The 12542-nt window shown below is 39.2% G+C and overlaps 1 protein-coding gene across 7 annotated transcripts in view; it reads left to right on the top strand.

Annotated features, from left to right (window-relative positions):
* The window catches only part of RARB (retinoic acid receptor beta), a 527110-nt gene that overhangs the window by 425255 nt on the left and 89313 nt on the right, over positions 1-12542 (top strand). For all 7 annotated transcript variants that reach the window (XM_061587702.1, XM_061587698.1, XM_061587700.1 and 4 more), the window contains one exon: positions 10599-10740. In XM_061587702.1, coding sequence (XP_061443686.1) covers positions 10599-10740 — 142 coding nt within the window. The remainder of the gene's footprint in view (positions 1-10598; positions 10741-12542) is intronic.

Below are 12542 nucleotides of genomic sequence, written 5' to 3'. Positions count from 1 at the left end.
GACTATGATTATTTTTCAGTTGCTGTTAAATGCTGGATATTTGATATTGGAGATTTAGAATTTTAAGTGAATCTTTACCTGGTTTTGATTTTAGATAGTATTGATTTTATAGATTTCAGACTGTTATGGTATATGACAAGGTAGAAATTTTGAAGTTAAGAGTAATCTAGCTCCTAAATCACATAAGTTATCCTTCTGAAGTTATATATCCTTTTCAAAGTATCCGAAGAAGAAAGCATCGCAGTAGACTTAGTGTGGCACCAATTTAGTGCAGTCGAAAAGTGGTAAAATATAGTACATTCTCCCCATGTGTCTTTTGCTGATCTGTTTTTTTTGATTGCCCATTATATTCTTCTGAACGTAATGAATATTTGATTTTAATCACTAACAAATATACTAACCAATCCCCTGATTACTTGTTGACTTGCCTGTTGAGAGGTTCGAACCTTGTTCGATTCTACCTTGTCTGTCGCTAAATTTGTCCATGCAGCCCAGCTCAAAAGAGCACAAATCTTATCCTGAAGCTCTCACCAATGTTTTATTTTGATGTCTTATTTTAAATCAGATATTCAATATCTCCACTCTATAGCACAAAATGCTATTTTATCTATGTAATATATATACCTATAGATTCTATAAATTCATTTATCATAATTCCCTTTTATGTATATATGTATTTCTATGACCTGGCTCTTTTATGATTTTATGGGTCTATGACCGCAATAAACAGATTAATTAAACTTACACCATACCTTAAAATAAATAGCTACAGTCAGAAGGTATGCTATAGGCAAACACAATGTCATTTCTCTGGAAGTTGTTTGTTAGAAATATCGTATTGACAGTTAAAAATCAAACCTTGTCAATATCTGTGATACCGTTCAGTTTTACTCCCAGTGTTGCAGAACTGGTTAAAGCACTTGTAATTGCCTTTCTGCCAGCTGGCCAAGAGAGAGGCATGTCCTTATATCGTATATCATTGTAAAAAATGACTCATATTTGTAGTATGACTGCTTTGAAGCATTCACTTGCATCAGATCAAATTAGGGGCAGAAAGTTATGCCAAATGCCTTCTCAACGATATCTTAGCAGTGTGTGGCCCTACAGCCTGGGCAGTCACCACAAATATAGTCAAAGCTGGGAACTGATTTCAGAGTGGCTGACTTCTGACTAAGAGTATTTCAGGAAAGAGATGAAAGCAGAATTTCTTGATGCTGTCAAAAGGAGGAAAGCTATTTCTTCATAAGAAAGTGCTCTAAGCTATTTGTTGAGTGCTGCAAATAGATAGGCTTTGTGTAACTCAGTTTTTCCATGTAAAATAGTGATGGTAAAGGCTCAAGATTTTTAAAACATAGCTATACAGTACTGTGTGCTGTTACCACTATTTCCCCCTGGGGGGGTGGGGGAAATAGGAAAACAGGCTGCTGTGTCTGCCTGTTTCGCAACAGGCAGAAATTCTGCAAGAGTGGGTTCTCCCAGCCTTGGTGATGGATAAGAATTGATCTGTTTTATTTCTGATGACTGCTCTGCTCTCTGAAAAGGCTAATAAAAAGTGGCAGCCCTGTGTGCATTATTTTTAACTACTATCATTATGGTCCTATGTGGTGATATTAATACGAATAAGATAACATTAAAAAGTTTCGATTTCTAGAGAGGAATGTTTCAAGCTGCCATGGAACTCTGTAAATGACCTTAGAGTGGCCATTCTGGGGCAAAGGAACTTCAGAGAGAAACTGCAACATGATGAATTACAATACATCAAGGGATTCAAAGCTATCACTTCTGGACTTAACGAAGACAAAGGCTTTTTAACTCATGATTTAAGTGTTAATTGGCTTTCCAGTGCAAGGATATCTGTGTTATTAACAACTGTTTTGTGAATTACCACTGTTAATTACATAATTATCCCCTCTGACCTTTTTTGTATTTAACTTCCCTTTGATTTCACTGACTTCCACCCACCCTACAAACCATGTGTATATGACTGTAACTCATGAGGTAGACTGTAGTCCATGAGAGCTTATGCCATGATAAATTTGTTAGCCTTTCAGGTGCCACTAAAAAGTCTGATTCTGTAACTTTAGGACTGGATCTGAAATCAGGGTCAGTCCTATGGCAACTTTACCTTCTGTGCAGTAAATGTGATTTGTGGTGCCTCTCACATGAGCATGGTAAGATTTGAAAATACATGTCTATTAACACATGGAAACATGCAACAGGAACATACCCTGCAGGTAAGCTGTGGTTCAGTGTGGGGGCTTTCCTTGCATACCGTTCTGCTCTGAAAGCCAAAGTATGGGATTCCCACTGTTTCAAATATTTTCTTTTTCAGAGCATAAACTAGCCTGTAAAGAGGCAGAATTTCACCAAGAAATTTCACAAAGAATTTCACCTTCATCTGGGTGAATTCTTCTTCTTCTTCTTCTTCTTCTTCTTCTTCTTCTTCTTCTTCGCAGTAGCAGTAGCAGTAGCAGTTAGTGATGGGAGATGCCACACCTAAAAAAAATCTGCTTTCTGTGCAACTCTCAAAGGTACAGGGCCATTTCATGATCTGGACCTGCCAACCTTAATCGATCTAAAAAGATGGATGGAGCATTTCCTTGAGTAAGTATTAGCCAGTCTGAATTTAGACAGAGGTTTGTCCTAATCTCCCTTCTGGCTTTGGTTTTACTGTCCCATTGAGCAGGCCACACTGATCTAAATTATATAAGCACAGCACTTGGAAAATGAGCACGTGTAGATTTGTGTGACTGTTTCATGCTAATATTCTAATAGGACACATTACATGACTTTCAGATTAGTCCATTCTTTGTATACGCAGAAACGTGTCTTAACTGTCTGGAAGGATGGATATTCACCAAGCTTGCCGAGTGAGCTTCGCCCCTGAAAAATCTTTTTCACTGATACACTTTGTTTCTTAACTTGCAAGTTGTAAGTCAAAAATCTCAGTTTGGAATTTGTTTATCTGACATTGTAAATAAGCTGAGACATTCCACATGCTGGACAACACATTCCTGTGATTTTAAAACAACAAAGAAATCAAGCCAAGCCAGGCCATTTTTCCTTTTGAGACACAGAATGATTTTAATTGTGGGTTTAAATCATAGGAGTTGCCAAAGTGATATATCTGTACAAAAGAAAAGGAATTGTGTGATTTGATATACATGCATCAGATCTATTAATAGTGTTTGTTATTAAGGCAATACATTCCATAGGATTTGAGATACTGTAAAATGCCCTTGAATTTTGAGCAAAGGGGCATTTGGCTTAACATCACAGAGGACATGATACACACAATGGCTTCCTTTGTACCCAGATGGCATTCTGAAGTCCTTTGTGACAGTGGTTATTAAATCTGTTCAGATCTACTTTAAGCAACCTATCCCTGAACTAAACTCTTTCATGTTTGACATAGCGATATACAAGCATTACAAAAGTAAATAGCAACAAGGTTGGCCTTTTTTTTTTTTGGCATTGTGTTAAAGTAGTGTCATCTAAATGGGTTACTTTGGCTTTAAATAATGGACCTAGTAACTGGCTTTATTTGCTCGCTGGGTACATGCGGTTTCACATACCATTCTCGACTTTCAATGAGGCAGATAAGGTATCAACACAATTAAAAGTGAAAAATAATCTGTCTGCTTTGCCAGTGTTGAATGCTCAGAGAACACACACTGATACAATAGATTTTGAATAATTTATACGAGGCGTTTTTTTTCCTTTTTTTCCTTCTTGCAATCTGTAAATGAGGACACCTAATGCGACATGGCCAGGATGATACTCTATCCATCTCCTGTTAAGATAAGAAGATGCTAGGAAATGGGGTGGGGGAAGAGGGAAGAGCATTTCAGTCTAGTGTAATTTTGTGATGTGCAGGGAATGGGTAGAGAAACAACAAATAGTAAAAGCAGCATCTATCCATCAGGATTTGCATTTGTGAACCGATTTTTTAAAAGCTTCTGTGTGTTTCCTGTGAATTGCACACTAGAAGAAAGCACTCCTATGGTCTTCTTCTGCGGGTCATGTTCAATCAACACATTAGGAAGAGGTGCAGTTTTTGCTTGCTGAATGTATTGTATCTTGCATGGCAAGGATAATAGTCTTCCTGGTTAGAGAGAGAGAGAGAGAGAGAGAGGGAGAGGGAGAGGGAGGGAGAGAGAGAGAGAGAGAGAGAGGCTCTTGTTCTCCTGTCATAGAGGATTTATGCTGGTGCTCTAGCACCCATTAACACTAATGAGAATGGTTCGTGTAAATTCCTTATGCCTCACAGGCGTAATCTGTCCCTTGTAAGAGTTCTCCTCATTAATAAATAGAGCAAAATGTGGGCAAATGGATTCTTTTAAAAAAGTATGAGACTTCATACCCCTCTGGCTATTAATTTAAAGACATTATATCATTAAAATTATTATTACAGATAATAAATTGTGTGGTCCATATTGGTATCTTAGCATGTGTAGTTTTCTTGGGAATGCCAAATATACAAGCCAAGGTTGGGGCCCATTATGTTGCAAGAGTGGGTGTGGAGAAATCTGGGCCAGAATCCTGCCTTCAGTCTGCTGGGATGTGACCCAGGGCAGAGGAGTGTGGGATCTAACCAGGGAGTACAATTTCAGCAAAGAGTCAGCCAGCAAGAGAATTGGTTGCTTTACATGGCTCCTGCTTTCTAAGTCTCTTGTGTGCATGGTATCCTGCCACCTGTTTAGCCCATTCCCACCCACGTTGGTTTTTTAGGCTGTTCACCCTAGCTAGTATCTGAAATCAGAAAAAAAAGTGTCCTGGAAAATAGCAGAGGGGAGGGATTTGCAGGGGAGAATCAACAGATGTGGGAGCTTAAGTACCTCCTTTTCCACCTGTCAGTCTCTCTCCCCCCTCCCCATTTCTCCATTGTTGTACTTCAGAAAATAGAGATTTGGGAGCACACATTTGCCGTGCTACATATAGTTCTACCCATTTGTTTACTCCAAGGAGCTCAAGGTGGTATATGTGGTTCTCCCCTCCCCATTTTATCCTCAAAACAACCCTGTAAGGTAGGTTAGGCTGAGAGACAGTGACTGGCCCAAGGTCACTGAGTGTGCTTCATGGCTTAGTGGAGATTTGAACCCTGGACTCACAGGTCATAGTCCATCACCCTGTGTTATACCACACTGGCTTTCTTATGTTTAGTGCTATTGGAGGTATGGTGTTCCCCCTCCCACATACACACACTTCCTTTTTCCTTGCATTTTTCCTTTGTTAGTGTTCTTATCCTTATTTCTGGCCGCAGGCAACTCTGACCTCATGTTCAGATGTTAACTTTGTGATGTCTACAAAAAAAACCTGCTTACCCACATTAGATCTCAAGTTAGATAGCATATGGTTCAGGGCCATGCTAATGTTACTGCCTGAGAACTAAGCATACAACTCAGATGAACCATGTATGTGCAAGTGCATATGTGTCATTCCCTGTGACATGAAACCCTGACTACAGGAGCGTAGGACTGCTAGGTCAGAAACATCCCACATCCTGAGGTTTCAGGGACGGACTCTAGTGATGTCATTAAGCATGATACATTAAGCATCAACCACAGTTGCTTGGAGCATACCTTTCAAACAAAAAATATCTGATTGGAAATTAAAATAGAAATCTTAGCTGGTGTTCCCAGGTCCAGCTGAAGTGATGGCATCATTCCTTCTCACCTGCATAGAGAGCTTGGATAGGGAACATTTAATCTAACCTACTTGCTTCTGGCAAGAAGGGTTTTAAGTGCCCTCAGGCCAGGCCAGTCACCAGAAGACCATTGTAGGAAGAAGGGAGCCCAGTGTTGTGGAGATAATAGACAGGAGCACTCAGGAGTAAAGATGGATGCTCCTGAAGGCTGTAATTCTAACACATTTACTAAGGGACTAAGCCCATAGAACTCAATAGGACATACTTCTGAGCAGAAATGGTTAAGATTGTGCTGTTGGTTATGCTTGACCAGAATTCCAGGCAATAGTCTTTTCCCGATATTGGATTTTGGACCTTTGCATGCAAAGCATGTGCCCTACCACTGAGCTACAGCCCTTACCCTGTTTAAAAAAATATCTTTTAAAATTGTTGTTTTCAGTTCAGTGATGAATGCACAGCATACCTAGGGCAGATCCACACCATGCATTTAAAGTACATTCAACACACATTTGAAGCACATGAATCCCACCACAGAATCATGGGAACTGTAGTTTGTTAAGGGTGGTGGGAAATATAACTGTGAGGGGGAAACTACACTTCCCAGGACTTCCTTTGAGGGAAGCCATGTGCTTTAAATGTGAGTGGATGTGCTTTAAATGTATTATGTGGATCTGCATTACTTCATAAGCTTTGGCTGCATATAAATCATTTTAATTATTTTTTAAAAATGGAAATCAGCTATGAAGTTTACTGGGTGGCCATGGGCTACTCACCATTTCTCAGCCTAATCTTCCCCTCAGGGTGAAAACAACAGAGGGGGGATCATGGCTACCTTAAGGAAGACGAGCACACTTATAATCGAGACATAGTATGAACAAATATTTATATAAGCATGAATGTCAAATATGTTTATTATTTACACAAATGATATTTTGTAAATATATTTATAGCGCAATCCTACGCTGAAGCAAGTTCCAATGTATTCAGTAGGGCATAGTCAAACAGGGAAGTATGTACAGGACTGCAACCTCAATTGATAAGGAACTTCATTCACCCAACCCAAAATTCAGAACCATGCCACTTTAAGCTGTTTTGCAACTGTTTGATACTTGTTTTTATAGTTAATGAATTTTAACTGGCTTTATTTCTTGTTGTGAGCTGCCTTGGTTTCCAACCCTATCTACACTGGAGATGTAAAAATACATACACCCCATAATAGTTTATTTTCAAAGCCAGATGGTCGTTGAAGAACATTTAAAAAATCTGTATTAATCTGTATTAGAATGTGGCTGCCAGTGGGATGCTGTGAACAGTGAAAGTTCTGTTGGAAGTGCTGTGATGGACGCAACTCAAACTTGGTTGATTTTAATGAGGATAAAACAAATAGAAAGAGGAATCTCCAAGCTTCCTAGACTTTTTGACCTTACCTGTGCTAAACTCCTGCAGAAATAAACTGATACTCATAGGGTTGCTGACCTCCTCCTCTGTCTCACTTTGGGAGAGAAAACATATTTTCTTTTGTCTCCCTCACCAGCAGCAGAGATCAAAGATAAAGCACAGGTCTTTGCATCTCCAACTTAGTTAGAATTAGGAACTCTTTTTAGTATATTTATCCTATAATAAACAAGCTTCCTTATTTTCCTAAGCCTAGAGTCTGTGATTATTTACAGGGAAAAGATGTGCTACTTCAGGTAAGATTCTCACACATATAGAGCTCAGACTCTGTGCTGTACTCTCCAATATATTCTACGTCAATATACAGTGCACTGTGGAAGGAGAAGTGTGACTGAGGTACTTGAATGTTATTTTCAGGGTCTATTTAAGGAAGCAGAAGATGTTGTTTCTACATCTTCATTTAATGAGAACCACAAGCACATAATGTTATTTATTTGTTTTTATTTATTCCAACATTTATACTCCGCCTTTCTATGATAAAGCATACTTAAAAGGTGACGTAAAAATATAAAGCAATAACAAATTAAAATACAACCCAAACAATATTTTTTTAATTTTAATTTATTTTTAATTTCATTGCTTAAGAAGAAGAAAAAAAACCAAGCAGCTATCAGCTATATAGTAATCCCCAATAAAATAGCACATTGGAAACATATTATCAAGTAGCAGTATAAAAACAGTTCATTGCAGGCTCTGATTAAAGAATGGCTGCTGGACTAAAAGTCTTATGTAAACCCACATTAGTAGGGAAAGAATTTCTAGAACCATAGAAGGGACTTGGAATGGGCTGGTCACACATCCACTGCATTTTTCTTAGTCACCATTGATGGAGATGTGCTGGCATGGCTGGAAGAGCAAGCCTGGCTGGGATGGTGGAAACGTTGGAAGGATGGTAAAGGAAGACGATCTCACTTGCTTTTGGGAGAGCAGAATAATGTTAAGTGTGACATCTGAAAAATAGACGTTGTGTTCAATTACGTTTTCTCTCAAACCTTTTCTGATATTTAGCTTGGTAAACAGGATTTTGGATTTTCCCTCGTCAAGAACTTATCTGTAAAGCTTTCATACTTGTGCAAAACATTCTGACAACCAAATATACACTTATTTTCAAAATATTTCCCATGTGTTATCAGCTCTTTAATAACACATAGTAGGTTGTAATCACATATACTGGGGATGGGGAACCTGTGTCCTTCCAGATGGTGTTGGACTCCAACTCCCCATCAGCCCAAGCCAGCATGGCCAATGGTCAGGGATGACGATCCCAGCTTTATCACTTGACGACAATCCCAGCTATATCACTTATCTGGGAGTAGGACCCATTAAAAATCAAAACCTTACTTCTGAGTAGACACACATAGGTTTGCGCTGTTAATAAGCCATATATGGCAGCTCACAGCTGTGCATACCATGCCACAGATTGCAGTCCCACCAGCAACTTGATAATCCTGTTTTTGTGGCCCAGGGCTTACATGCTATGCAGTTTGTGTAGCCTCTAGTTAACCTGTTCCATGAGGCTTTCCCAATCAAACTCACTTTGAATCCTAACCTTATCAGAACCAGCACAATGTATTCAATGCCAGTCTATCTTCTACACAAACTGTATCCTAACACAGGGGTAGGAGGAACCATAGGGTTGTATTCAATTTTAATAATACTCAGAGAAGAAAACTCATTGAAGCAATTAGACATGATTAACTTAGGGACATTGATTTCACTGGATCTATTCTGAGTAAAACTTAGTCAGATACAACCTATATATGAGAAGGTTGTTTTTGTTTCTTTGCTACAAGTTATCCTACAGAAGGGACATTATTTTGTTGATTTAAACCCAAGGGACAAATACATATCTCCCTCTGTGGTTCATGAATTTGCAGCCACAGGGAACAGGAAGGGTTAGTACAGGCCTATCCAAGCTCTTCCTGTAAGTGAGAGGGGTCTTCTCATTTTCCTTCTTGAGCAATTGTAATTAAACCCTTGGGTTAAAAGATTACCTAGGTCCGGTAGCCTAACATGATGACTGTCAAACAGGTGACCTATAAATGTAAGTCAAATGGCTAGAGTAATCCTTCCGGCAATGCTTATATTGTGGGTTTTGTTCCCCTTGTTTTGTGGATTTTTAAAAATGTCTTCTTGTTCTGCTTCCCTATAATATCAGCAACAACATGAACTTGGTTCCAAAGATTTCCCCTTGCACAAGCTGAAGGCACTTCTGTTCGTGCAGGTTGGATGTCTCTGATTTCCACTAATTCTTTACCTCACCGACCTACCCCAAAACACACATGGCTGCAGCCCCCAGAATCACACCACACAGCTTTCGGGGGGGGGTGTCCTTCAGCTCTCAGGAGCATCTTTTATAGAGCTGCAGCAGAAGAGGAACTGGAAAGCTTGAATGCAGAAGTCAAGCCCTGCAAGTGGTTCTTTGAATTCAAGCCATGGTGTTTGTTCAGGGCCAAATCCTCAATTCAGAGACAAGTGAACAAGAAGAAACCATTTTCTCAAAAAACTTTTCCAAACCGCTAAGGATTGGAGAGTCCATATCTTATTTTCTCTAGATTTATTGGGTTGTATTCAACTGTCCTACTCAGAGTAGATCCACTGAAATTAATGAACCTAAGTTAATCATTCAGTTAATCCATTAACTTCAGTGGGTCTGCTCTTGAGTAGGACTACCGTTAAATACCACTCATTATGTTTTATAAAAATATTTTGGATCCTGCTTATTTATGAAGGACGGAAAACAATTATTTAAAAGTTTATTCCTGAACCAGATCTTTTGATTTTTTTAAAAAAATGTAAACTTGCATGATATAACATTAAGATTTTGCTATTGGCATATAAACCCTTTAACAACTTGGGACCAGGTTATTTTTGGGGATGCCTTACATTGTAAATCACTGCCTGGTCACTTCAGCCCTCAGGAGAGGCACTCCAAGTAAAGTTGTATGTTCCAAAGGTTCATCTTGTGTCCACTAAGACCTTTAGTGTGGTGGCACCTGCCCTTTGGAATGCTTTCTTAATGAACATCAGGCAGGCAATGTACAGTGTTAGCATTTAGGTGCCTATTTAAAACTCATCTGTTCACCCAGGCTTTCTCTGTGAGGTTGCAATAACCTCGTGAAGGCGTGAGGCACTCCTGTTGTGTCACCTGAAGGCTTCAACAAAGTGAAAAATCTGCATGATGGAAGGGGTTATGTCACTCTTCCACTAAATTCTTGCGAGCCACCCCTACCCCAATTGAATAAATGAAGCATGACTTTGTCCTTTATTTTCTGAATCCTAGTTCTGTGTATTGGGTCTGCTGTAAAATGGCATTATTTATTTTGATTAAACAATATTTACCATGTTGTGAAGGAATTAGATGCTGAATATTTACAAAGGCTTGAAGGTTATCAAACCTAGTCATAATTTTGCATCCCTTTCAGTTATTTCACAGAACAATTGACAACATGCTGAGAGATTTCATTTCTTTTCTTTTTTTTCTGCTTGATTGCAGGGTTTTTTCCGCAGAAGCATTCAGAAGAACATGGTTTATACATGTCACCGAGATAAGAACTGTGTTATTAATAAAGTCACTAGAAATCGTTGCCAGTACTGCAGACTGCAGAAGTGCTTTGAAGTGGGAATGTCCAAAGAATGTGAGTTGATCATAGAAATTGTCTCATTTGCCTTATCTATATCTGTATATTTGGATCACAGTGATGGTAGCGGGGATGTAACTTCCTAATTGGACATATTAGGGTCAGAAATTAGTGTGGATGCTATTTTATAACAATTCAATACCTCTTTTATTTTAAAATACCTTTTTAATATCACATAGACATGTGCACATAGGGCTTTGTTAGAACCCATACAGGATTTCAACATGTCGAATCCCCACATGGTACACAGCAACTCTGTTGCCAGACCAGGATCATAGTGGTGTTATAATGAGTTATGCAATCCACATGAAGAAATGATGTGCAAGCTTTCACACATCCTGCTGGTTCTGGGGTCTGCTTCCTGTATATCTAACATACTGACCCTGAAGCATGGTATGGTTTTTTTTCTGTAGATGTACTCATTAGAGAAGCATATCCATGAATGTCTGTGTGCACACATGTCGTTGAAATCCAGAGGTTTAGCTGTGAGATAGGAATACATTCATAACAATCTGAAGATTGAAGGAAAGCTTAAAAAGAGATCTCTTGAATAATGAAATAAGTGGACTCATGCAAAAACAGAAGAAGAGAGCTCTGAAAAGAGATGTCTATTAGTAGAGACTGGTGAGAGAGCAGACATGTTCAGATTTAAAAATACATACCGACAAAGTATTGAGTCATGAGACATTGATCCAAGTAACCTTTGACCGTGCTATGGAATAAAGTTGAGGGAATGCAATGATGTGTCCCCGATCTTTTCTTTCTCAAGCTCTGTGTTACTTTACATTGCAACCGCTCCTTTCGATATACAAACAGCTGGTGGGGAGGGCCTTCTAATAGCAAATCAAGTGCCTATGTGCCAACAGGATTAGAGACAAAAAGGGCCTCTGAGGGGGGAAATGAGGGAGATATGAGCATGCCAAGATATGCAGATGTGCCAAAATAACCCAGCACCCTAAAAAGGGAGGGACACCCCCCCAAAAAAAAGCCCAATGAGAACTGAGCACATTCAATGGGCTCCAAGAGCCATGGGCTGTTGAGTGTGAGTTGGTAAAGAAAAAATGTGAATTGAGGGACAGTGGGGAGAGTGAATTGGGGCACTTGAGTCCTTAGCAACTTATAATATTCTGGAAAAAGACATGGTTGGCTGGGTGGAACCCTAAAAAGGAGCACTCCTGTGGGAGAGTTGAGGGGATACTGCAACATTTTGTTGCAGGTTGACTTGGTTATATATACTTGTCTATTAATGTTTGCCCAGTGCAGAGCTTGGAAAAGTTACTTTTTTGAACTACAACTCCCATCAGCCCCAGCCAGCAAGGCCACTGGATTGGGCTGATGGGAGTTGTAGTTCAAAAAAGTAACTTTTCCAAGTTCTGGCCCAGTGTTACCTGTGAATGTCAGAAAATGACATCAGAACATAAGAAAATATTTGCTGGATCAGACCGAAGACACATCTAGTCCAGCATTCTGTTCTCAAAGTGGAAAGCTCACAAGTAGGACATGAGTGCAATAGCCCTCTTCCTCAAGCGAGGCTTTTACCTTTCATCATTCACAGTGGGTCAGATACAGAACATTTTAATCACAAGGAGCACCTTAATTTTGCCCTTACTGCATACTGTTAAGTTTATATTTTTCTGTATTTTGACCATAAGGGACGAGATTTCTAACCAAGATGTAATGTACATCACCAAACTAACCTTAAGCATCTGTGTTTCTTCAATTACCTGACACTATTAGAATCCTGTGCTGTGAACTTAAATTTGAAAGCAAAGCAGATCTTAAACTCTGTCTTGTGTTTA

Source organism: Rhineura floridana, chromosome 10 (genome assembly GCF_030035675.1).
Source record: "Rhineura floridana isolate rRhiFlo1 chromosome 10, rRhiFlo1.hap2, whole genome shotgun sequence".
NCBI classification, from domain to species: domain Eukaryota; kingdom Metazoa; phylum Chordata; class Lepidosauria; order Squamata; family Rhineuridae; genus Rhineura; species Rhineura floridana.
This window is presented reverse-complemented; position numbering and strand designations above follow the sequence as displayed.